The sequence below is a fragment of the Triticum aestivum genome, chromosome 6D (genome assembly GCF_018294505.1).
Source record: "Triticum aestivum cultivar Chinese Spring chromosome 6D, IWGSC CS RefSeq v2.1, whole genome shotgun sequence".
NCBI classification, from domain to species: domain Eukaryota; kingdom Viridiplantae; phylum Streptophyta; class Magnoliopsida; order Poales; family Poaceae; genus Triticum; species Triticum aestivum.
In genome coordinates this window covers 92,517,246-92,543,759 of record NC_057811.1, presented here as the reverse complement: position 1 = coordinate 92,543,759, position 26,514 = coordinate 92,517,246, and the positions used below count along the sequence as shown (strand labels likewise).

General features: G+C 43.9%; 1 protein-coding gene across 1 annotated transcript; it reads right to left on the bottom strand.

Annotated features, from left to right (window-relative positions):
- Positions 1-252: 252 nt before the first annotated feature.
- Positions 253-18,482, bottom strand: LOC123143790 (protein SRG1-like). The gene is made up of 4 exons (XM_044562776.1): positions 18,258-18,482; positions 14,528-14,787; positions 2,499-2,826; positions 253-785 (listed from the first exon to the last, which is right to left on the bottom strand). The coding sequence occupies exons 1-4, from the start codon at positions 18,471-18,473 to the stop codon at positions 543-545; spliced, it is 1,047 nt and encodes a 348-aa protein (XP_044418711.1). The 5' UTR covers positions 18,474-18,482; the 3' UTR covers positions 253-542.
- Positions 18,483-26,514: the final 8,032 nt, after the last annotated feature.

The following is a 26,514-nucleotide window of genomic DNA, read 5'->3' as shown; positions in this document are numbered from 1 at the left end:
ACCAAAAGAAACTCCATTTGAAAATGAAATGAAACCATCCAGGCAAATGGGTTACAGATGGCAGCAACTGAACTACTCCACGCTAGGTGAGCAGCCCCCGCCCCCGCGTTCCGCTCCCTGATCAAACCCATTTGACTGGCTGGCTTCGTTTCATAATAGGATGATTGTGACGATAAAATTGCCAGGACCATAGAGTATCTTTGTTTGATTCCAGCGGTTTTGTTGGTAACATACTACAACTGATCAGACATATATATGAAACCATTAAATATAAGTAAAAAGTGCAATGTTACAAGAACTAGCCCGGAGGTATTTTAACAATGTTTTCCCGATGCTAGAGACAGCTCCGGTGAAACAGAGTGAGTACATAGCATGATTTAACCCTTTATGGATATAATGTATACACCCCACAATTCCACTTGCCTTTATTCAAAGAGAACTGACTGCCTTTAGCAAAATACAACTAGAATTTATACCCAGAATGAGAATACTTCATTTATCCTTGATTTTAGTTGCTTCTGAGTTACTCCTAGATGATTGTTTTAGACCTTCATAGAGTCGAGAACCCTAGTTCCTCGAGCAAAGTGTTCATAGAATCCGGCCATGTAATCTTTGGTTTTCACTTTCTTGTACCGTGCCGGTTGCTTCTGATGTAACAGATCAGCCGCTGGCTCGATCACCTTCTCAGGATCTAGGCCGTAGAACATGGCTATGGAGGTCCTCTCCGTCTCAGCATTTGCCACAACCCTGTGGACTGGGCTCTTGAATATCCCATTGCTCATTACCTGAGTCAAGAGACTAGAGTCAGTGCTGAGCTTAAAGCATTATCTGTTCTAAAACACTGGCCGCTCTTTAGGCCATTTAAGCACCGGCAAAGCCTATGAGAAGATGCCACGGACTCAACAAATATGTTTTCTTGGTCTATTTTTTTAAAATCTATACATCTAGGAGTCTGAGTATTATGCGTGCATATTAGTTCCATACAATCTTTGTTTGGGTTTTTAAGGCATGTGCTCAAGAAACATGTTTTTCTACGAGGCAAAACGATGTTGTGTGTGCCATTTCATCTGCAATGAAACTGTATTAAACCATTCCATGTGCGTAACTGAATATAGAGAGAAACCATGGCAAAAACTAGTGGCGAAGAAAATCTTAGCAATATTTTAGAAATATGTGTACATTATACCTGGCCATCCACCGGGCCGGACCGGGCCTGACCAAGCCCGAGGTAGAAAACTCAGGCCCGAGCCCGGCCCGCCCGCCGGGCCTACTTTTCAGGGCAAGCCCGGCCCGCCACTGCAAAAAAACACCGGGCCTCTTTAGTAAATGGCAAAAACAGCGGGCCCGGGCCTGGCCCGTCCTAGTCTTCGGGCCTAAAATATAGGCCCGAGCCCGGCCTGGGAGCAGCGTCGGGCTGGGCCGGGTCGGGCATTTTTGGGTTAGGTCGGGCCGGGCCGTTCAGGCCGGGCTGCCCATGGCCAGGACTAATGTACATACACCGAGTTTTCTTAGACGGACAAGTGTGATTTTAAACCATGACATGTGATCATTATATTATTGGTGAAATAAAGAATCAAAGTTCAACCACGAAATACGAGGTCACTAATGTAAATAGAGACAAGAAGGGTACACATTCCAAATTTCAGATGTTAACTAACCCAAATGATAAGTGCCACATGTATGGCACCAAGCACTCCGACCATGACATTTTTTACAACTAAAAGTTGTCATCTGAAAAGAAAAAAAAACTCAAAAAATACACTGAAACTTGCCATAAAAAGAAAGTTGTCATGCTTAACAACTAAAGTTGCCATCCTCACGTCACTAAACTTGCCATAAAAAATGTTTGAAGCTGCCATGTGCTGGCGCCACACATGTGACACTTATCAGGGTCCTAACTAAATGACCTAGCAACATCTTGGATTCTTTCTATATTAGAACAAAAACTTAATTAACTCACCAAAGTTACATCATCTATCAGGACTAACTTAATAATTACAGGGGACCATCCATCCATAAGGCAGATGAGTCATGATACTATGAAGTAAAGCTTAATTAAGTCGCTTTGTAATCCTATGTAACTAAGTAGTTTTTTTTGGCGGGATATCTAATTAAGTACTTGATCCCACTATTAACATATTTATGTCAATATACAGACATGTCACCTCAACATGCTATAATGTATGGGAAAAGGCCCGCCTTAACATTCATCCATGCATGCAAAAAGACGTAACTATACTATGATACATGTATTCAATAAATATTTTATAAGTATACAGTAATTATATATATTTTCAGTTTTAGCTCTTATATTATTAATCCAAGTAACTATCTTCAATTCCTGCAACAATCGCGCAGGGTATCGTCTAGTGTAAAACAACATACATGACCTAGAAAAATCACATACAAATTTACTCCTTTTAAATTTAGGGATATTTTCTTTTTCAAAAAGGATATATATGCTACTAGAAAATTAATAATTGAATTTACATAGATACCTCCATGAAGTCTCCCATGTTGACCAGCAAGGAACGAGGGTTGGTCGGGACGCCGTACCACACGCCGTCTCTGAGAACCTGCAGCGCAGGAACATCGTTGTCCACGAGAAGAGTCGCCAGAACGCCGTCGTCCGAGTGAGCCTTGAAGCCAAGGACGATATCAGGTGTCGGACATGGCACGTAGTGGTTGATCCTAACAGTTGTGGGAGCCTTGTCGCTAAATTGGTTAAGGAAGTAATCTTCCTCAAGCTCCAGAAGCCTGGCCATTGTCCCAAGGATAATGTGTTTTATCCTCTTGCTTTTTGCTGTGTACTCTTGTAGAACATCCCTAATAAAGAAAAAATAAATATAAACATTGGATCCATTATAACTGGCTTAACTTACAGTTTGTCACAGATATAAACCCACACGATTGTGCAGCTAGATCGATGTGCAGAGGTACAAGAAGAGTATTCACATATATAAACCCACACGATTGTAGCGCGACGTTTTGCAATAGGCGCAACAACTGACACTCAACAGGAGTGTGAAGTTGGGACCTGGGCTCCTCGGATCATGGTATTTTAAAAGACTAGCAGTGTTCGTGCTTTGATACAAAACTACAGAAAAAGTAAAAATATGACTCATTCATACTTTACTACGGACAATGAAAAATCTATACTATTAAAGGGCAATCTGCCGTCGTCGTGATGGTTCAACCAGCATCCTTCCCACCTCATGCGAGCCCGCGAAAATAATGCCCTACGCTTTCGTACGATAAAAAAGATGAGTGCTCCTAGCTAACGCTCGCGTGCGTCAACAGGAGCAGCTTTCGCGCGGGGTGTGAATCGAATTGGGCCGGCCCATTCGGTGGCTTCAATTAAATTAGCAAAAAAGGTTGCTTAGTCAAGGAATCAAACTCGCAACCAACAATAGAGAGTCAGCATTACTTACCAGTTGAGCTGAGGATTATTAGTGATTACAGTGGTGCGAGATTGTTAAAGAACTAATCGCATCGGTAGATTAAAAAATCAAATAAATTCAACCATTGAACACCTTTTTAAATATACAATGAACAATTTTTAAATACACATTGAACTTTTTTGTGATATACACTGACTTTTCTAAAATACACATTGAACATTTTTGTGATAAACGCTGAACATTTCTTTGATATACGCGGAACATTTTTTTAGTACACAATGAACATTTTTTAAATACAATGAACATTTTCTTAATATATGGTGAACATTTTGTTAAATGTACGATGAACATTTTCGTAATGCATAGTGAACTTTTTCATAATGTACAGTTAACCATGTTTTTCATATATGATGAATATTTTTATAATAGGAGGTGGCCTTTGAATATAACACACAGGAAAGAGAAGAAGAAATAAAAAAACAGAAAAGAAACGAAAAAGAAAAAAAAGAAAGGAAAAAGGAACCAAAACAAAAAGAAACAGAATAAAACCAGTGAAGACCGGACAAAACATTGCAAAGAACCGGAAGCAAAAAAACACAGAAAAAAACGAAGGAAACAACGAAGGAAGCTGTAGCGAACGGATAAAACGCGGACCCTGTACATGGGCCGGCCCACCCGGTGGCTCGCCTCAGCGAAAGGTCAACCTTTTGACGCTAATGGGCGTCAAATAGGTTCTGCCAAAAAAGATCTGGCCCCGCGCATGCAGTTGAGCGGAATACAGACGAGAGAAAAGGAAAATCGTAAAACAAGCCCACTTACGCATGCACGACTCGGCCGAAGGGCAACTGCCGATCTGCCGCGATCCACTCACGCACGCATAGACGCCCCTCGCGCCATCTCCTCCCAATTCTCGATCCGGATCCTGTCTCTCTGACGAGAAAGTCGCCGCCGCATGTGCGCCCGCCACTCCGGCGCATCCACCGCAACTTCCCCTCCTCTCTTTGCATGATGCCGCCGCCACCCGCGCCGCTCCCGAGCCTGCCCCATCTTCCTCCACCACGGCGCCACCTCGCACCTATACCCGCCGCCAGGGGCTGCGCTCGGATGCCTCGATGGCGACCACGACGACGGCGTATGCCCTCGGCAACCCCGACACCGCCTCTTCTCCTCCAACTCTGTCACACCTTCGTCCATCTCCTCCGCCGTGACGACTCAGGGAGGGCAACCCCGTGGCCAGTTCCCCTCGCCGACTACCACATCGCCCCCTTTCACCCGTGGCAGAGACAATGGCGCCGATGTCAGGATCAGGGTCTATGCTTGCGACCGCGTCCTTCATACCCGCAATGCTCACCTGGGACAATTGAGCCGGTGGTGGCAAGGCAAAAAGGTGAACTCCGTTCTGGTCCAGACGTCCAGTTCAATGACGATCAGCCCCATAGGGTGTGTTTGGTAGCATGTATGGACCTAGCCTAGTTGTTCTCCTCTCATACATGCTGAGTGTAGACATGCTGAGTCCATGCAGTTGCTGTTGTTTGGCAGCAATGTATGTGCTGAGACATGCTGAGCTGAGACTTTGTTTGGCAGCCTGCATGTGTTTAGACATGCTGAACAATTTCAAATTCCAATTTTTTTTTGAATGATGAACAAAATCGGAAAAATATGAACACAAATTTAAACATATTTTGAAAATTTACAATTTTTGGAAATTCTATTTTTCTAAAAAAAATAAATTAAATTTTGAAATTCTAAAGTTTTTTGAAAATTTGAACATATTTAAAATTCAGAGCTTTTCTGAAAATTTAAACAAAATTTGAAAATTAAATATTTTATAAAAATTTAAATAAATTTGAAATTCTGGTTTTTTTCAAAATTCAAACAATTTTTTATTTTATTTTGAAATTCCGAACATTGTTGATTTTTTTAAAAATATTGAAATTATGAACATTTTTTGAAAATTTAAACAATTTTGAAATTCTAAATTTTTTCAAAAATTTAAAGAAATTTCGTAATTCTAAACTTTTCGAAAATTTAAACAAATTTTAAAATTCTAAACATTTTTTGAAAATATAAACATATCTAGACGTGGTCTGGTGGGTGGGGACGAGTGTCAAGACCAGCATGGCTGCCTCCATGCACCCTGTCTGGGGTGCATGAGATGAGCATAGCTGAGGGCCCTTTTATGCATCAGATGAGCATAGCCCATGTGAGCTCATGCACCCTACCAAACAAGCAAAAGTGGGTCGGATTGGAAACTTTTACCCTCATGCACCCTCCATGCACCCTACCAAACACACCCATAATCTCTTCTCCCCAGCAAATTAATATCCACGAGGTTTTGAACCCCAGCAAATTAGTATTGCATATGTATAATAACAGACAATCTCAGACTGGACTTGTAGTTAGTGAAAAAGAAGCATTCATCATTTTCAGGAAGGGAAATCCCTAAAAAATACACCATATCAATCAATCTCCCGGTCAAATGTAGATGTTTCTTTTCCTTCGAGAGGATGTGTTTTTGAATGATCGTGGTATTTGAGCCATAAACTTTGATCATGGTGTACTGAGGCAAGTCACAACATAAGGCTTGATGTTCATCTTGGAATGGTGTTTGACCTGTAGCTAATTGTTTATATGTTGGATTATGTGCAGGACAAGGAGCAGACCGTTTTTTCTTTACAACCTGGCTTCTTCTGCGAGGAATTTGTGTTAACTTTATGGCTGGTCGTTGGGGTGCTGGATGATGCGCAGGCGTAGGTGAACAATGCCTTCTACTCCCTCCGTTCCTAAATACTTGTCTTTCTAGGCATCTCAACAAGTGACTACATACGGAGTAAAATGAGTGAATCTACACTCTAAAATATGTCTACATACATCCGTATGTGATAGTCATTTGAAATGCCTAGAAAAACAAGTATTTAGGAACGGAGGGAGTATGATCCAACAATATATCAAAGAATTTGCAAGATAGTTAGTGGAGATCCTTTTCTGAATCACTTATACATGAGCAGCCTACATATCCAATATTGTGCAGTTTTGATTTTTGTGTGCTAACAAATTAGAATGAAAATTCCTCCATTGCAAGTGTACATTGGTCGAATACTAATTTCAACCCATAATTTGTAGCATATATTATTGAAAATAGAACGCCAAACATATTCGGAAGGTAACGTGGTTTGGTGAAGCATGTATCATTAGTAATGAATTGTCAGTGAGAGCTGCCTCTGTACTGTAGTATTTTTAAGCAAGAAATCTTTTTTGTTCCATTACCAACTAAACATGGGTTCATATGTTACTAGGAAACAAAGATGCAGCTGAAAAAAACAGGAAACAAATATGGGTTGATGAGATATCGTGAGACATATATTGCTTCTGTATTATCTCCAAATAGTTTTATGATTTTAATGTATGCCTATGCCTATTTCTACCAGTGCCCTTCGAAGTTCTATCCATAGCTGAATCTAAAGGGCACATCAAATGACAGTGCTGGTGCCTGGTAACTAACAGTCAGCGGCGGAGACCGGCCCCAGGCAGCCCGGGCGGCTGCCTGGGGCGTGAGGGCTGGCCGCTTCGTTGATTTGCAGTGTTTACTGTAGCTACAGCGCTACTGTGCGCTACAGTGACGAAGGCTGCCTGGGACGTGGCCAATTCCTGGCGCCGCTACTGCTAACAGTGATGCATGAAGTTACTTGATAAAACCATAAATAGGTATGTAATCCTTCCCTGTATCCATGCATGTCCATGATGAAACCAGCTTCGAACGGATACATTAAAATTCACAGTATCCATGCATGTCTCACCTGAATCCAGTGTCATTAATTGGTTTGGACTTGGCCATATAATTGGATGTCAGGAAATATCCTTCCCATCGATCGGAATACTTATTGTTGACATGACTGTTAATATCACCGGTTTCTATTGTTTCTAGGAGCTGCAAGGCGGCGGTCATTCTGAAATGTCTAGGATGTACATTGTACTGTTTGTAAAGAGGCAATACCTGACAGTGTTCCGATAATTCATTTTGGCCTGACCATGTATCTTGCTACCTGTTTTCTGTAGGTAAGACAATAATCTGAAGATGCGTTCTCGCTTTTTGCCTAGGCCAGGCTTAGGTTTTTGTCCCTCTGACTCAAGATTGCTGTAGTAGCTATCTGTAGATAAGAATGTAAAATGAATGTGCTGTACATGAAGGCGAAGCTAATGTTTGCTTGCTACTTTTTTTTTTTGCGAATGTTTTCATGCTACTTCAACAATGTGTTATGTAGCATTCTATTTATTGTGTATTCGTTGGAAAATTTTGATGGCACAGTTTTTGTATTTTTGATCCTTATCCTACTGAACCAAATTATCTCGTCACTGCTCCACAATTCAGAACTTGTGATATGACATCAAACTGGAAAATGCTCAACAAATTTATGATCTATTTTTCCTTGTCTTGATTGGCAACAAAACATTTGTGTATTTCTTATTGGTATATTATGCTTGTGATACTGCGCATAGGTTCATCCTTCCAGTTTAAGCAAAAATAGATTACTCTCTAGATGTATAATTCTATCCGATGAATAAAATGTGAGATGACGAGGGTAGTGGAGCACAATTGTAAGATTTAAATGCTGCCTACGGGTGTGGTGTAGCAGCTCATTGCCGTTAAATGTTGTAGTGTCAATCTTGTTATCATATAATGCTCATCTCATCGAATTGTATTTGTTTTCATTATATTGATGCATCAGGGCGTTGCCAATTATTGCCAAGTGACATCTATGGTGCCAAAAGGCACTTGAAGTTTGAGAAGAGAAGCAAATAAAGTTGGACGAAGAAGAGACACGTCAGAGATAAACTAGGACATGCACAACGGGATGGGGATATATAGGATGCAAGAAAAAATGTGAACATGCACAGCACGATGGAGATATATAGGATGTGATGAATAATTTCTTGCTATAGCGGAGAGACGTGGAGTGGAGCGGAGCCAAGTGGTGAGCTGAGATGAGATGTGGAAGAAAGATGAAGATTTGCAACCGAAAAAAACATGGCATGATTTGAACTGCACGTGCATGCACTGCAAAATGTAAACAACTAACTGATTATATATTGCACTGCAAAATGTAAACAACGAAATGATTATATACTTTATTGTCCGTGGCAACGCACGGGCATTCGACTAGTAGAACATAACTTTCTAATTAAGTATGTTTGTTTTGTATGATCATTTGTTTATGTGCAATGTCATAAAGGCAACCTAGACTACGCCATAATTTCAATGCAAGATTATAAACAAAACGATAACATCAATTAAACACATGTTGGGCTTAATTCCAGATTTTTTGTGTGCTTGATTAAAAAAATGTCCAAATGCTCCCAGGACACTTTACCGTACTAGCCGCTCAATGTCATAGCTTTCTCCTCATTCTAACATTGCAATGCATGTTTGGTATTACAAGTAATGGGAGTAGAAAATGTCCTCATGGCCAAAGGTCAAGTTTGCGGCTATGTCAATGAGGAACGGCGCACAAGCTGCCAGCTGCGGGCAGAAGCAGGGCTCCAACGGCAAGGCGCCGACGTGCTAGCGGAGTTATATATAGAGAGAAACATCAATAGGAGAAGAATTGGAAGAACATAAGAAACATCAGGAACATAAGAAATATCAGGAACATGATGAAGATGCAAAAGGACAACCTAGGGCATGCACATTCCTTTTTTTTTGGTCAGGTGACCCCTGGCGCTGTGCAATGTGTGAATAGTAGTAGCATTCTATTTTTTTAATCAGGTGGTGAATAGTGGCATCTGGGTGAGTTGATTGTGTGTCCAAGTCTGCTGCCATATTTTTGAAATATGTGTAGTTATCACATTTTTCTAGACAGCAAGAAGTAGGAGACATGCTGGGTTCGACTCCCATTGGCCAATTTTTTTTATTTCAGCTACTGTTGCTGTAGGTCCCATGTGTAAGAGGAGGAGTGAGCGGAGCCAGATCCCCTGACGTACGCCCCCCTGACGTTGGGCCACTGACATGTAGGTCCGGATCCACACATCAATGTATGGACAGTACGTGAGAGGAGCCGCGTTTAAAGTGAACTCACCACCAACTCAAACCTTTAGAAATAGAAAAAATATTCTAGAATGGTATTTAAAGTTTCAAAATGTTCAAATGTGGGAAGGTCTACATGTTCATCATATCTCTTTAAACTCCCATTAACTAATATGATAATTTGTAAGCTCGATGGAAAAAAATGCAGACCTCCTCCCGCCCCCCAAAAAAGCTTGTTTTAATTTTAGTATACCTATATGTCTATTTTATGTACAACTTATGTGATAATAAATTATGGACCCGGATACCGAACGTATGGTACAATCACATAGCAACTTCAAACGTTTTTGACGGCAAGGTTAGCGACACGAGGATGGAAACTTTGGTGCTTTAGTTTATTTTTTTACAGAAACTTGTCGTGTCACTGAAAATTGCCATTCTTACGTGACTAGAATTGCCATCGAAAAACGTCATGACCGGAGTTTCATATATCTGACGTCTGGCACTTATCATCTGGAAAAATTGTTATGAAATGTCATCCATACATAATGTGTGCACACATTTTTCTAATTACTTTAAGATGTCAAAATGTTTTTTTTCAAATATAAGATAGATAAATGGCTACCTGAAACCCTTCATTGCTATTTGGCGTATACGCCGCTGTATAGTAACCTAGCACGTACCCCTCCCGATCGCTAGTCCTCTGTATGGGCCGACCGAACCTTGTTTTTTCTCCCTACCGGTTTTGGGAAGGTTCGAGAATCTTTCCAAACCATTTTTTCTTTCCTTTTTCTATTTCTTTTTGCTTTTTTGATTTTTGGTCTTTCCTTTTTTAATTTAGGTTTTTATTTTAATATTTTATTTATTTTTCTTTCTTTAATTTTTCTTTAGTATTTTATTTTTATTTCGTTTTGTGAACATCTTTCAAATTTCTAAATACTTTACAAAATTGTGGATTTTTTTCGAATTCACAAAGATTTTTTAAAATCATGAATATTTTTAAAATTCATGAATTCTTTTTTGAATTTGTGAACTTTTTAAAAATCATGAATTTGTGGGCGGAGTAGTGGAGAACTATTATGTATGTATAACATAAAATGCTTATGATGATAATGAGTAATTGACTTTTATGATCTATACTCTCTTATATTTCTTTACATAGAGAATACTGGGGGGCCTTTGGATTAGTTTCGGCTTACCTTCGGATTCTTCTTCTTGTGACTGCGAGATGTGAAGTATCGTGATTAGTTAGAAAAATATAGGATAGGTTAGCAATTATTCTACCTTCTCTTGTACTTTAAGTTGATCATGTACCTCAATATATATGCACACGAGGCTCAAGCAATAAACAATCGATTACACCAATGCCTGATGACGACAACACCGACGCGTGCCTTCGTCCATGATGTGTCTCTGGGCATGGCAAACCCGATGCGGCGCCTCGTGAACATCGTCGTCTTCCCAGCACATCACTATCTCGACACTACTGCGCCCATGACTAACTCAGCGCCTCATTACACCTGCAGCTCCATGGCGACTACCTCGACACGGCCACCCCGACTCAACATCGACCATGACTTCCCTCGCACGGCTACCTCGACCATGCCTACACCACCCTACGCTCTCGGCTACCTCGACAACGGCACAAAGGACTATTGCCTTGCTTGAGCAACCTTGTCGATCTTCACTCCATCCACGACTTTCACGATGCATCGTCCGTTACAACTGTGGGGGGTGGGGGGGGGGGTGTTGTAAGTGCATCAAGTGTCCCTTAGTGGTTTTGGAGTATTGAAAACAAATAGGTTGAGAAATTAATGGGTTTGTGAGTATATACGGATAATAAAGTCCCTGAAGATTTGTTTTAACACATGGAAGACGCCCCCTAAAAGTTGATTTCTTCAAGTGAAGAATTTGGTGATGAAATTGGTACAGTCTTTGAAGAAATTGATGTGAAGACTTTGAAGCTTGAAGACTTTTGTTTTTGTATTTTTCTTTTTTTATTTGAGTCATAAGAAAAACCGTACTGTTAAAGGGGGTCTAGGTGAAACATATTTCACATTTCTAAAGTGATGCTCAAACCTACTCAAACCTATACCACTCTAGCCGCTTCGAGTGAAGCCTTTGGAAAACTCCGGAACAGCTGATGCATTTGCTAGCGACAGTGACGAAGTTCATCTAGTCGCTGACAAATTTGGTCAGGCCGAGGAGTAGCCTAAAAGTGAGGAAATTGAGTGCTCCAACGAATTTTGAGAGTTCAAATTCTGATCGTTGCTGCGTCGCGGGCCAGCTGTCGAGTGGATTCTTATCCTGACAACGGTCAAATCAGAGAAAGGGCATTTATGACAATTCATGTCGGGTTGCCCCTGGCAATATATAGCCGCCCCCACAACCACTTGTTGGTTGGCTGCTCCGAGAGAACCTGACACTTGTCATTTGAGAGCAATCTATCCTCTGACGATTCTGAGAAAATCCTAAGTGAGGAAAAACCCAGAGCCAAAGTGATTGAGCATCACTGAAGAGATTGATCTGTGTGATCTGACGCCTGTTACATTTGAAGACTGTCATTCTTCTAGATGGTTAGGCGTCAGTGTTCTGAGTACCCCAAGAGTCATTGTGGTGTGCCGGTGAACAAGTATGTGAAGGTTTTGAAAGTCTACCTTAAAGACTTATCACGAGTGATTGGGCAAGGACTATGTGACATTAGCTCAAGAGAAATACAACGAGGACTGTGTGTCGTCTAAGTTGCGACTCAACCACCTCAACCAGACGTACAGTTGATACAACAATTGGAATTGGTCTACCAAATTGCATTGTCTTCACCGAGCTAACCTGGTTCAAATTCCTCACTCTCTCTTACATTATTCCGCTGCTGAAGAATTTGTGATCTATCTTGTGACGAATTTGAACTCACGAATTACCTCATGCTATCTTTCATTTCTTCAGTTCATATTCTCCATGCGTGTATGCTTATCTGATTGCAAGTTCTTCACTATTACGTATCCTGATTGCATGTACTCTGATTCTGTTATGACTTAGTTTTCCTCGTGTTTTAATTTCTTCACTCTGATATTCGTCAAATTCTTCAGAGTTTGACGAATTTCTAAAAATATCCCATTCACCCTTCCTCTAGGAGTAAACCTGCGCTTTCAGGTGCCATCGCCTACCTTCTGATTCTTCTTAGTCTCACCGTCTGTCTCGCTACTGTTGTTACTGCGGGGAATGTTAAGTATCGTGATTAGTTAGAAAATATAGGAACATGAGACTATATATGTGCATCCTGTTTTTTAAGTGTTTTAAACGTATTTTAAAATGTTAACAAATTTTTTAAAAAACTTGGCGCGTACATCTCGATATTGTACTTGCTCACAAAGTCGTTTCGTGAAAAACCAACAACTTATGTGTCGCTGGTGAAAAAGAAAAAATCTGGTGTTAAAAAGTGTTTTTCACAAGACATCCTTTTGTCTTTTTACACAAGCCACAAAAAAATATCGGTGTTCTCCGAAATTTGACGTACACACATATAATATCAAGATGTATGCGCCAAATTTTTGTTTGAAATTTTTTTACACTTTGAAATATATTTTTCATGTGCAGGAGCACGCGCTCCCGGGAGCACCAACGGACTTCCGTGGAGAAGATCCATTGAATACTCGTCTCAGCCATACTAGTATCCACCCAAACAAAGTAGTCTACAAATCAGTCTGTGTGGCTGGACTCCCCACCCTCTTTTACCTCTCTTTTATTAGCAGACGATATAAGTGTGGTTTAAGTGAATAAAGCTAGCCATGAAGGCCTTCCCATAAAAAAAAGTAGTCTACAAATCAGTTTTAACAAACCAACAACTTAAAACTGGTTTTCTAAATATCCTCCTAAAACTGATTTTGCTAAAACTTTTCCCAAATATTAGTTATCCAAACAACCACTTAGTCTGCTCCATCTACGAGCGCAACTCGACCTCGAGGCAGGACGTGTATATGAAGGACCCGAGTGCCACGTAGAAGAGGACTGATCAAAAGAATTCATTATCTTCTCTCCATGACGCGGAGCAACCGCTCGTTTTCCTCCATCTCCGCCGCCGCGCGCAGCGCACCGGCATGATGAGCTTTTTTGCTGCTACGGCGCCATGGCGGGGGCGGAGAAAACAGCGAGGGTGGAGAAGTCGCGAGGAGGGGGAGCTGGAAGAGGCCGCGCGTGCTGTGCTCGTCAATGACGCGCGACCAACCATGGTGCGCGACAGCGGGGTGATGTTGGAACCGTTCATACGAAAGCTTCCACCCTTTGATTCGAAAGCTTGAACCGGTGATATATAAAGCTTCAACCGAGACACCGTGCAATTGAAAGGCTACGATCGTTCATAAGAAAGCTGCAATCGTTCATAAGAAAGCTACAGTAGTTCTGGAAAAAGATTCAACCAGAAGAATGATTTTTTGAAGTGGGGCATTACGCAAACCCGAAAGCTGCAACAGGCTACGAGAAAAGCTTCAACCGGCGGCGGAAAAAGTTCCAACTATAGACGACGGCAACTATGGACAACGACGAAAAGTTGCAACTGGCTCCATTGTTTGCTACAACTGGCTACTTTTTTGCTACAAACAGAGGAGGGCGAGTGTGGTGATTGCGCACGGCGACTTGTTTTTTTTGCTACAACCGACTCGTTTATTGCTACAACTGCCTTCGTTCTTTGCTGTAAATAAAGGCTGGTGAGCGTGGTGACCGTGGGCAGCGAGGATGGACGAACGGCGACGAGGACAGCCAGCGAGGGTGGCGAACGGCGACGAGGACGACCGGCTGGGGCGGGGACAGACGATGAGGATGACCGGGGAGGGACGGCCATTGGAGAGTGTGTGTGGCCGGCGAGATGAAAGAGAGCGAGGTGCAGGGGAAATCCTTCGTGCGCGCGTGTGAGGAAGACGAAGACATGCGACCATTATGATCCAGATGGCTGCGGGCCGACCGGCTCAAATTTGGACAGGCGCGCCGGCGCCTAGCACGCGCCAAAAAAATGCATGTCTTGTAGGTTCCAAAGGGGTATATATATTTTTTCCTCAAATTGCAATATATTTTGAGTATTACTGACCTCAAAGATTCTCCCGGAGGTACTGACCTGAATGATTCGGGATGTTTGGGCCAATTAGCAAGATTTATCTCATCCTCTGGCCCCACTTTGAGATGCAGTCGATCGGACCAGTCCCGGGTTTGATGCTGGGTTTTAATTTGGTCATTGCCGTATCCTTCCACCTGGAAATGCTTACCGTCCAGTAGGTTGCTGCATTTCTGTTTTTCTTCCAGGGGCTGGTGAAAAAATGCTTTAGCTGCGGTGATCACATCATCCATCAGAGAGGACTCTATGCCATGGTTTGTAACCTAGACAGATCACATAAGCTCAATTAGTTAAAAAAAGCGTAAATTGTATAATCAAACTGTAGATTTCAATGATAGTTACACATTTGTAAATATATATATTCTGAACAGTCAACCATAGCTTAAAAAAGAGAAATAAACACACAGAAAAAACAGAGCAAAGAAATGAAAAGGAAAAGGAATAGCAATTTACAAGGCTACAATAAGGAAAACGTTTCCCGCCGGTGCGCTGGTGGAAGCTTTCGGCCGGTCTCACGCGGAACAGTCCCACCACTCCCCGCACATGCACACCTTTTTTAAGTGGGCCAACGCACCGCTGAACCACTTAAATCTTATCTCTTCCCCAAGCTACAGTTTATCCCCTCAATCTCTCCTCGTCCTCTCTTTGCTCTCTTCCCCTGCAGTAGCCATGGCCTTGCTTGCTCCACCGCTTGTGAATCGCCGCCACGGAACAGCTCCCAGCCTGCTGCGGCGAGCACCTCCATAGCCACCACAAAAAATACGAGCTCACTGCTGGGCATGGCCGGCGGCTGCAACTCCGGCGACCCCTTCCCCTCTCCAGCAGCCATGGCCGGTGGAAGATCTGCCCTTTTTTATGCTCATCGGTTGTAGCTTTTTGGATCACCGGTAGTAGCTTCCTGCTAAACCGGTTGCATCTTTTCTAAATCATCCCTTTCAAGCTTTTCTTCAAAATCTATTTCTTGCATCTGTTTTTCGGAAATCGCTGGTTCCAGCTTTTGAAATAACTGGTTGTAGCATTTTGTTCAGCTAGTTGTAGCTTTTTGAATCACCAGTACCAGTTTTCAGAATCACCGGTTGCAACTTTTTAATCAGTCGCTTGCATCTTTCTAATCACCGGCTGTAGCTTCCTGCATCGCTGGTTCCAGCTTTTGATTTTGCCGGTCACAGCAATTCCTTTTTTGACAGCAGTATTTTTTGCTGGAACCATGCCATTTTTTTGCTGGAACCAGCTCTAAATTCTGCTACTAGTGTCTTCGGGTTTTGTTGGAACCAACCCCAGATTTTGCTCCCATTTTTGTTTTTGCTGGAACCAGTGTACTAATTTGATACCAACGTCTTCGTATTTTTGCTGCCATGTTCTTTTGCTGGAATCATTCTGTACCACTTTTTGCTACAACGGTTTTGGTTTTTTGCTACTACCGCACTATCATTTTGTTACATCCTTTATAATGAGGTTGCCGAACCCCGGTGACTGTGTTGTGCTACAACCATTGTATTACCAGAGAAGCCCCGAGCTGGAAACAGAACCTGTTTTTGCTGGAACAGGCAAACACAAAAGCTATAACCGGTGGTCGATTTTGCTGCAACCGTCTGTCATTTTTTTTGTTACAACCGGTGATGTGTTTTGCGACTATAGGCAATATTTTTTGCTACATCCGTTTAATGTCGTTTTTTTACTGGTGGTCGTTGACCGCGCAATTCCGGCAGCGAGCGTTGACGACGGGCGGCGGCGGCGGTGCTACATCCATGGAGCGTCAATGGCAGGAGTTGCAACCGATCTACGACGGAGTTGCAATCAGGTTGAGGGGGAGCTGCACGAGGGGGGTTGTGAGGCGCCGGGTGCGAGCCGTAGAGGGGTCGTGGGGCGTCGGGTGCGAGCGGCGAGTGGTCGGCGGCCGGCGAGCGGCGCCCTCGCGGAGCTGCGCACAGAGGTGAAGGCGCATGGGCAGAGAGGCGGAGGTGCGTGGGGCAGATGGGCGAAGGCGCGTGGGGCAGAGGTTGAAGACGACTCAGGAAGGGAGGAGATGCCAGATCGGACGGCTTTTTTAAGTTAGATCAAACGGTTGAGGCTGGACCGGCGGAAAAACCGGGCCGGCACACCGGCGCCTAACGCTGCCCCTACAATAATGGTGGGGAAATGGGCTGCCTGTGTGCATACAGTGGTGGAGCATGAATCGAAGGATGGGCCTACCTCTTGCTCGGTGAGTCATCTATTATTTCTGGACAAATTTGCATCAACTCCTAAAAGGAAATTCATAAATAAAGACGGACTAGGGTCCTGTTTGGTCTTCACTACACTCCGGCACAGTGTACACGGCTTCCTTAGGGTATGTACGATATTTGTATCGAATAGTTGGTGGGGTGAAAGGGAGAGAAACGCATAGAGACATGACTTCTCTTAGCCAAAAGATAAAGATAGGTCATGTCAAAAGAAAAAAGATAAAGATAAGTCATTTTCCCTATTGTCACATATGACTTCTTCTATTCACACATTTTTTAGTTTAATTTCAACCACCCCATAATTTTATGATCATGAAAGCAAATAATCCCTAGAAATGACCGTAAGATAAAATACAGTGTATAATATTGTTTTGACTTCTTTATATGACGTGAAATACATAAGAAAATATTATATTAGCAACCATTATAGCGATCCAACCTGACGACAGTGGTATCCTTAGACCACCAGGGTACAAGTCCTGTGCTCGCATTTATCTTGGATTTATTTCCGTTTTTCCGTCGCTGCACCTTCAGTGGAAGAGACGTTCCCGTCGATTACGATGCACCTACGATGACTTCGTAAAATCTTAAGATGATATGGCGGCTCAGTCACTTGAAGATGCTTATAGGGGTAGCATGTGTGTGCCATGCATAGGGATGAGTGTATGCGTGTATATATATGAGCGCATTGCGTTTGTACTGTATTAAAAAAATGACTACAAGAAAAAGTTCCATCGAAAAATATTTCTTAAGAGAAACTATTGTATAAGTCGACAAGCCCTGTGACCACGGCCTCATCTTGATCAAGTGAAGTATCTACTACTCCCTCTATTCGCACAAAAAATATATCTAGTGCTCTTTTTATAAACAAATATAAGAGCATTTGTTTACGAGGGAGTATTTCGAAGGAAAGCATTTCGGAGAGTCCATGGATTTCGTTTCTCCCACCGTATCAAGAATCCATTCTTTCCTTATCGCCCCCCATGCCTGATCATCGCAGGCAGGCCACCCAACATTAACCAAGCATCCAAGGCTATCCATGACACTTTCAGATTGGTCTTATATCAGAGCGGCCAATTTTCAGTTAGTCGGATGAACAAAGTACTGAGGAATCAATTCATTCCATGCATAAATATTGATGGAAATTAAAGTTACCGCTTAAAACCAAGAATTTTTTTTGAAACGGAAAACCAAGAATTTTTTGGGTACTTGAAAAAGGAGCAAAATTTACAGGATAACAGATCCCACAACAGAGCAGATCCACTCCCTTCTGTCTCATTCCCTACCCGCCCGGCTCTTCTTCTACCCCACCGCATCGTTGATTGTGAGGGTTGATCTTGCCCAAAAAATTAGGCCGCGACAAAGAGAGAAACAATTGACGGATTATCAGCACAATCGTAGTTTTTAGAGTTCTGATATGCGGAATCATCGCGAAATTCCGAAAGCTGTTGTTGAACATGCTCCTCGATTTCGTGAAGCAAACCAGAAGACAAGGTTCAAAAAGCTATAACCTGAAAGAGCCCCCAGCTCTGCAGAGCCGCCCGGAGCTTGTCAGCCTCGTCGGCGGCCGCCAGACGGCTGAGATCGATGATAGGGACAGACTCTGCCATCTGATCCACCACAAGCAGACGGTTTTGCTCCCCCAAGACGTACTGACTTGGAGGCTCCTTGACGCTGGCCGCCAGCTCTTGCACCACCATCGGCACTCTCCATTGCTCGTCAGCCATATGGGTACGTTGGCTGTATTTTTGTAAAGTGTGCTCGCGTGAAGGGACAAGTTGAATTTATAGAGAAATTTACGTTCAAGAATCACGCGGCACTGCTGAAAAAAAAAGCATCTTTAGCCGAGCATCTCAAACCGGTCTCAAATGCCCAGGCAGACGGTCCGACCACTAACCGGTCAAAAAAACCGACCTAGACGGACTCCTCATGCCGGTCCTATACGCCTGGAATAACCGACAGCACTCATCGGCCCAAATCTGTGGCGGATATGTGGAGGCCCAGGCAGATCTGCCATGTCTGACCAGATAGGCCGACCCTATCTCAAATTGCACCAATTCCTCCTCCCCCCCGACCTAGCCGATTCGACTTGTTCTTCTCCACTCTTCTCTTAGCTCCATGTTGGATCTCCCCTAGCTCCGCCGCTACCCTTGCTCTGCCGATGTACCGAGCCCTCAGCACTGCTACCACCGCCACAAACAGTTCTCCCATCCATTCGCGTCGCCGCGGACATCGTCTGGACGCCACGACGGTGCGTCCAGTAACTCTGGGACTGCACCTTGCCCTCTATGTGTTTGACTCATTGCGGGGGATTCGGATGGTTCGTCGGACGAAAAGTATGAACCCACGGAACTTGATGAAATGGTTCAAAATGAGTTCTTCAATTCTTTGGATTCACACAAAGAAGCCAAGATGATCATGATCATGAGCATCCAATAGGAAATGGTCCGGGAGGTGGAGCACATTCTCAATTTTCAGGGCTCGATCAAAATGAGAAGAGTTCTGAACTTGGACAGGGTTTCTAGAGCACAGCTACTTTACAATGACTACTTTGATCCCAACCCAACTTTTCCCTGATAGAGGCACGGTTTCTGGATGGGCACTTTTTGGCCTCCTTTTCTTGGGATCTTTTTGACCTTTTTTTTATTCCTCATAGGTAGAGGCACACTCTAAATGACATCACACTTTTATTTACTCATAACTCAGAATATGGTGAGTACAAATGAATGCCTTTGGCAGTGTATCAGGATGTTGAATGATCTAGCATAACATGTAAATAATGATAACTTGTGGACTTGCCACAAATGTCATATCAGCTCTATATGATCATGCAAAGCCAAAAATAGTAATGACACTGGTACACGTCGGTGCTATACAAACAATTTTTAACCGCTTTCCGCGATGGCGTTCGGAACCGTCACCTAGTGAGTGACTGCGATAGGGGGGGTCCTTCCCACACGACCCAAAAACCGTCGGGGATATGCCCTCCTGGCACATACGCTCGGCAAAATGAGGTCGTGTGCGACCGGCGAGCGACCAAATACGGTTATACATATAGTAGTGCTAAAAAATACAATTATACAGGCAAAATCATTTTCGGTCGTAAGTACATCCCACACAGTCAGTCCCCGCTAAACGTTTCCATTTGTATATACATCCCACACAGTCACTTCAAGGAAAACGTTTACGCAAGGTGGCGTGACGCAAACAGTTTTCAAGAGAATGCCGTGTGTGATTGTTCATTGATCCAACACGGTTTATTCCTAGAAACTGTGTGCGTTGCCTGAGATCATCGCCCACGGTGTTTTCTCAATAACCATTTGCAATAGGAAAACCCAATTAGCAGGCTAATTGCCATATTATTAATAATCCATTTACTAGTCTAATTGACATTCATATTAAGCACATAATATATTTCATTTCCATATTAAGGAAGCAGGATTTCATAATTGAAATACATTCGAGTACAACATGATATAGCTTCAGCACTCAGCTACCCCATTACACAACTGCACCAGCACCAAGTTTCACATGCAACATCTAGAACCTTTCAAAATTAGCATCAGAGACGGTACATAGACAGATGCATCTCATCTGGAAAACTGCTGAAGCGGAAGACGAATATTGAGCCTTCTTTCATGTTGAAGGTCTTTGCAACTTTAGGCCAGTGCCTGTGGATGATTGACCGTCCATCCTTCGACCTCTGCAGGAACACTTCAATATTGAACTGTGGGTGTTGTATGAAAATTTTCCTAACCTCCTGACCACACAGGTGGTTTGAGAGATAATCATCAGTGAACCCTGAAAACAAGGATGTGCATAAATATCTTCTCTATATTGGAAATGGGGCAAAGGAATAAAAAAAGGCAAGGTATAATAGTTAGTACCATCTTGTAAACCTCAGCTTCCCATTGTTTCCCTGCAACACATATACGGTAGTTAGTCATCAGGTTAACCAAACCAAGCATGCTCAACAACTTGGAAATATAGCAATTGTATTTGTTTCTCATGTATTTAGTACAGCCAAATTCGATTTATTTCTCACATGGTATACAATAACAGAATGCAGCCACAACAATTGAACATCGCATTGCAGAATTGAACCAAGTAGTTAACTAAACACCACAACAAATGAACCAAATGTTAACTGAGCACCACATTGCACAATATAACATACTCCTAATAGAAGATCAGACAGTTAATCAAACCAAGCATGCTTAACAACTTGGAAATAAAGCAATTGTATTTGTTTCTCATGTATTTAGTACAACCAAATTCGATTTATTTCTCACATGGTATACAATAACAGAATGCAGCCACAACAATTGAACATCGCATTGCAGAATTGAACCAAGCAGTTAACTAAACACCACAGCAAATGAACCAAACGTTAACTGAGCACCAGATTGCACAATATAACATACTCCTAATAGAAGATCAGATAGTTAATCAAACCAAGCATGCTTAACAACTTGGAAATATAGCAATTGTATTTGCTTCTCATGTATTTAGTACAACCAAATTTGATTTATTTCTCACATGGTATACAATAACAGAATGCACCCACAACAATTGAACATCGCATTGCAGAATTGAACAAACCAGATAACTAAACACCACAACAAATGAACCAAACGTTAACTGAGCACCACATTGCACAATATAACATACTCCTAATAGAAGATTGGACAGTTGGCCAAACCAAGCATGCTTGACAACTTGGAAAATTTCACCCTGAAGAATTGACATCACATTTGCAGAATTGAACCAAACAATTAAGTGAACACCACATTTGAAAGGATCGATATAGTTGACTAGAGGGGGGGGGGGTGAATAGGCAACTAACAATTTTTAGCTTTTCTTTACCAATTTAACCTTTGCATCAAAGTAGGTTGTCTAGATATGCAACTAAGTGAGCAACCTATATGATGCAATGACAACAAGCACACAAGCAAGCAAGGGATTTAACACAAGCTTGCGAAAGTAAAGGAACGAGATAACCAAGAGTGGAGCCGGTGAAGACGAGGATGTGTTACCGAAGTTCCTTCCTTTTGAGGGGAAGTACGTCTCCGTTGGAGCGGTGTGGAGGCACAATGCTCCCCAAGAAGCCACTAGGGCCACCGTATTCTCCTCACGCCCTCACACAATGCGAGATGCCGTGATTCCACTATTGGTGCCCTTGAAGGCGGCGACCGGACCTTTACAAACAAGGTTGGGGCAATCTCCACAACTTAATTGGAGGCTCCCAACGACACCACAAAGCTTCACCACAATGGACTATGGCTCCGCGGTGACCTCAACCGTCTAGGGTGCTCAAACACCCAAGAGTAACAAGATCCGCTAGGGATAAGTGGGGGGAATCAAATTTCTCTTGGTGGAAGTGTAGATCGGGGCCTTCTCAACCAATCCCGAGCAAATCAACAAGTTTGATTGGCTAGGGAGAGAGATCGGGCAAAAATGGAGCTTGGAGCAACAATGGAGCTTTTGGGGGAAGAGGTAGGTCAATTATGGGGAAGAAGACCTCTTTATATAGTGGGCGGAACAATCCAACCGTTACCCCCCACAACAGCCCCGCAGAGGGCGGTACTACCGCATAAGGCAGCGGTACTACCGCTGAGACCAGCGGTACTACCGCACCCACGGCGGTACTACCGTGGATATTGGAGGGCAAGGGAGATACGAACATGGGCGGTGCTGCCGCGGTGGTAGGGCGGTACTACCGCTTAAGAGCGGTACTGCCGCTGCGAAGTACCGCACAATCCGACACGAAAAAAGACCCCTCGAGTCGACGCGGTAGGGGCCTGGTACCGTAGCGGTACTACTGCTGAGGACCCACCAGCGGTACTACCGCTGCGGAGCGGTACTGCCGCTTGTGACCCCTAAGCGGTACTACCGCTGGGACCAGACTCAGCCCAAAGAGAGAGGAAAGAAAACTCAATGAAGCGGAAAGGCTCAGAGGGTGTAAAGAGGATGTGTACATGTTGATTCCACCCTAGCCTTACCAAAGCGGACCCCTCTTGATAGTACGGTGACTCCTACGAAACTAATCCACCAAAAGAAGCGAAAGAGCTACACCGTCTTGGATGACACTCCGAGGGGAAAGAAATCGTCTCGTGCCAAATGATGAATCTCTGAAATGCTCAAAGCACACGATTAGTCCACAAGCATGTTGTCATCAATCACCAAAACTACATCTAGAGAGGTATGCCTTAACAATCTCCCCCTTTTGGTGGATTGATGACAACCAGGGATTTGCACAAGGATATATCATGAAAGTAAAGAAACTTAGAACTACAAAATATAGACGGGCTCCCCCTGAATGTGTGCACCTAGTTGGTAGTGCCTTTGGAATGTAGGACACACACATTAGGATCAACACTCCCCCTATATTTTATAGTCCAACAACCTAAGCATAGGATACATGAGAGCAGGTAATATAACATGATAGACAAGCAACTCATAAGATACCAAAGTACAAGGAAGACATAGATAAAGATAAGGTAGCATATGTCTTACACCATATATCTGGAACTTAGGTCTCACTGGCACACAACCAAACAAGGCAAATCGCGAGAAAACACAACGACACAACACAGAAAACGTCGACACCATAAAGCACACCATAAAAGCCAAAATCCCTAAGCTCTCTCCCCCTTTGGCATCGAGACACCAAAAGGGCAAAGAGCGACGCTACGGCTCCAGGTGAAGGCAAACTGAGGAGCTCTCTCATCACATCCCAGCAGGGTCATCTGCACTGCCATCCTCAGTCGGAAACTGCTCGGTGTCGGAATCGGTCCACGGACAGTGCTGCTGAATCCACTCCTCTTCCTCAGTGATCTGGCCCTCAGACCCACTGACAACGGTCGCACCTAGCTGACGCATGAGCTCCTTGTGACGCCCCCTGGCCTTCTTCTCAGCCACATGAGTCATGTACTGACCACGAGACTCCATGCAGAAGAGCTTCTTCATCTTGCGCTTGATCTTCTTTGCCCAAGAGGGCTCTGTCCCAGAAGGCTCATAATCCTCATCGTCATCATCGGCCTCAGTCCCATCCTCGGTCTCCATGTCAGCAGCAGTAGATGGACCCCCGGATTTAGGGGCTGGGACGCCCCAACTGTCCTTCTTCCTCAGACGCTTGATCTCATGAGAGACCAATTCTCCAGTTTCCAGCATCACCTGGGGATGGACACGTGCCCAGGCCTTCTCAATGAGCAGCATGATAAACGGACCATAGATCGGGCACTTGCGCTCAGAAATGGCAGTGAGAAGTTCAGACCACATAACATGAGAAATGTCCAGGGACTCGCCAGTGTTTGCTTCCTTCTCATGCTGGCAGAAGAGAAGCATATCCACGAGATAGGAGTGGACCATATCCAGATTCCCGATGCGAGGAAAGAGGGTCTCTCGAAAGACACGATGAAGGATGCCCAGGTAGGTAGACAACTCATAGGTTTCCTTCTTAGTCACAGGGTGAACCTTCACAGTGCAGTAGGGCCAGAGGGCTTGCTTGTGAGTGGAGTTGACGTTGCGGTGAGGGCGAAAGCCGACAGGAGTCTCAAGCCCGCGATCTTCCACATGAAGTAACTCCATGAAGGCCTTCCACTTGACAGACAGTAACTTGCCATTTGTCATCCAGGTCAGAGTCCTTTCTTCATCAGTTCCAAGATGGACAGTAGCATAGAACTGAGCCACCAAATCTGCATCAAAGTCCTTGTTGAACTGCATGATTCTGAGAATGTTGAGCTGAGTACACATCTGAAGAGCTTCACCAAAGTATTCAGGATCCTTTTCCATGGCATCCGTGTCGATGGAGCGAACATCAACATAGAGATTCTTCGTGGCCTTGATCACATCAAAGTAGATGGCAAACTGAAAGCGGTTCCAGAACGGGCGGTTGACAAAATTGGGTTCTTGGTCTTCCGCATAGGGGTTGCGGCGACGCCTTTCCCAGAACTCCTTAGCAGACAACTCAGTCACAGTCTTGCCCCTTGGCTTGGGCCTGTTGGCAAGTTTCTTCTGATGTTGAGGCGGAGGAGCCGCACTTGAGGAAGCACCTACTGACTCAGAGGTGCGGTAGCGCTTTGATGTTGCACGACCGGGGTTGACACGGCGGACTTGCTCCTCAGGACGTTCACCACCTGGAACCAAACACACGAACAGAAAAACCAACACGAAAGAAAAAGCGTAAGCCTCCAAACAAAACAACATGGATCAAACAGAGGTAGGGGAATGATGGAATCTGGCAGGCAGCGGTAGTACCGCTGGCCATAGGCGGCAGTACCGCCCCAGCGGGAGCGGTAGTACCGCGCAAGACTGGGAACCGGCGGTTCCTACTGCCGTGGTCAGATCCGGCACTACCGGACTGCCAAATTCAAAAATAATCCTACCAAAACTTAATCCACATAGTCTAGACGCCTTCTCCAAACTACTCAAGCCGAGATTTAGCCAAAAATCTAGAGATGCAACCACTATTGCCCCAAAAACGCTAGATCTGAGAACTAGACAAAAAGAGAGAAGGAACGAGGGCAATACCGGCATCCATGGCAAGAGGACGAGGTGGGGATCGACTCCACCGAAGGGAATGGAGAGGGATGGCCCGGAGACGGCGGCCCGCCGGAGCCCTCCCGCGGCGAGGAGTCGCTGGAGAGAGGGAGAGGGACGAAGGGGCGGTGCGAATGGGTATGGGGGAGGAGAAACCTCCCCCTGCCCCGACATAACCCCCTGATCCCGTCCCCCAGCGGTAGTACCGCTCGGGTGGGCGGTAGTACCGCTTGTCAACATAAGCGGTAGTACCGCGCACCACCAGCGGTAGTACCGCCCAGCCAATACTCCAAAGACTAGACACAAAGGCTTAGCTCAAAAGAAAAAGAAAAACAAACGACAAGAAGAGAGAGCAAACACAAAGCAACAAAAGCACCAGCAAGAGGACAAGAACCACACACCTCTACAAGAGAGGGCGGTGGCCGAGGCCACCTATGTTTGAGTCAATTGGTATGGCACCGCGAAGAATTATCCTTGGGCCCATGACCAAAACTCGTCTTTGAAGCACAAGTACCATAAAAAATGGCTAATGTGAAAGAGTTGATCAAGTTATGCATAATAAGGGGAGGGAGAGTTCATTAAGAGAACAACACTCCCCCTATGTCCATGCCTACACCTAAACAAGATAACAAGTCGAGTATGGTGGGGAGTGCAAGTGTTCAAGCAACATTGCTCGAATCAATGATATTTAGCTCATGCCTTAACTCGCGAAATCTTGCTTCATCCAACGGCTTCGTGAAAATATCTGCAAGGTTATCATGAGTGTTGACATAGTTGAGCTCGATCTCCCCTCGCCTAATATGATCCCGGATGAAGTGATACCGAATCTCAATATGCTTCGTCTTGAAGTGTTGCACCGGGTTGAGAGAAATCTTGATGGCACTTTCATTGTCACACCAAAGAGGCACTTTGTCACAAATGACACCGTAATCCTTTAAAGTTTGCCTCATCCATAAGAGTTGTGCACAACAACTCCCGGCCGCCACATACTCCGCTTCGGTGGACGAGAGAGACACACAACTTTGCTTTTTAGAAGACCAACTTACCAAAGAGCAACCAAGGAATTGGCACCCTCCGGAAGTGGACTTCCTATCCACTTTGTCTCCCGCCCAATCGGAGTCCGAATACCCTACAAGCTTGAAGTTTGCTCCTCTTGGGTACCATAAGCCAAAGTTTGGGGTATGAGCCAAATATCGAAAGATTCGCTTGACCGCCACAAAGTGGCTT

Coding starts and splice junctions, on each gene's coding strand:
- LOC123143790 (XM_044562776.1), bottom strand. CDS start 18,473: ATGGCTGACGAGCAATGGAGAGTGCCGATGGTGGTGCAAGAGCTGGCG. Junction 2,827..14,527: donor AAACATCCCGAATCATTCAG/GTCAGTACCTCC, acceptor TTTCTTTATTAG/GGATGTTCTACAAGAGTACA. Junction 786..2,498: donor ACATGGGAGACTTCATGGAG/GTATCTATGTAA, acceptor CTCTTGACTCAG/GTAATGAGCAATGGGATATT.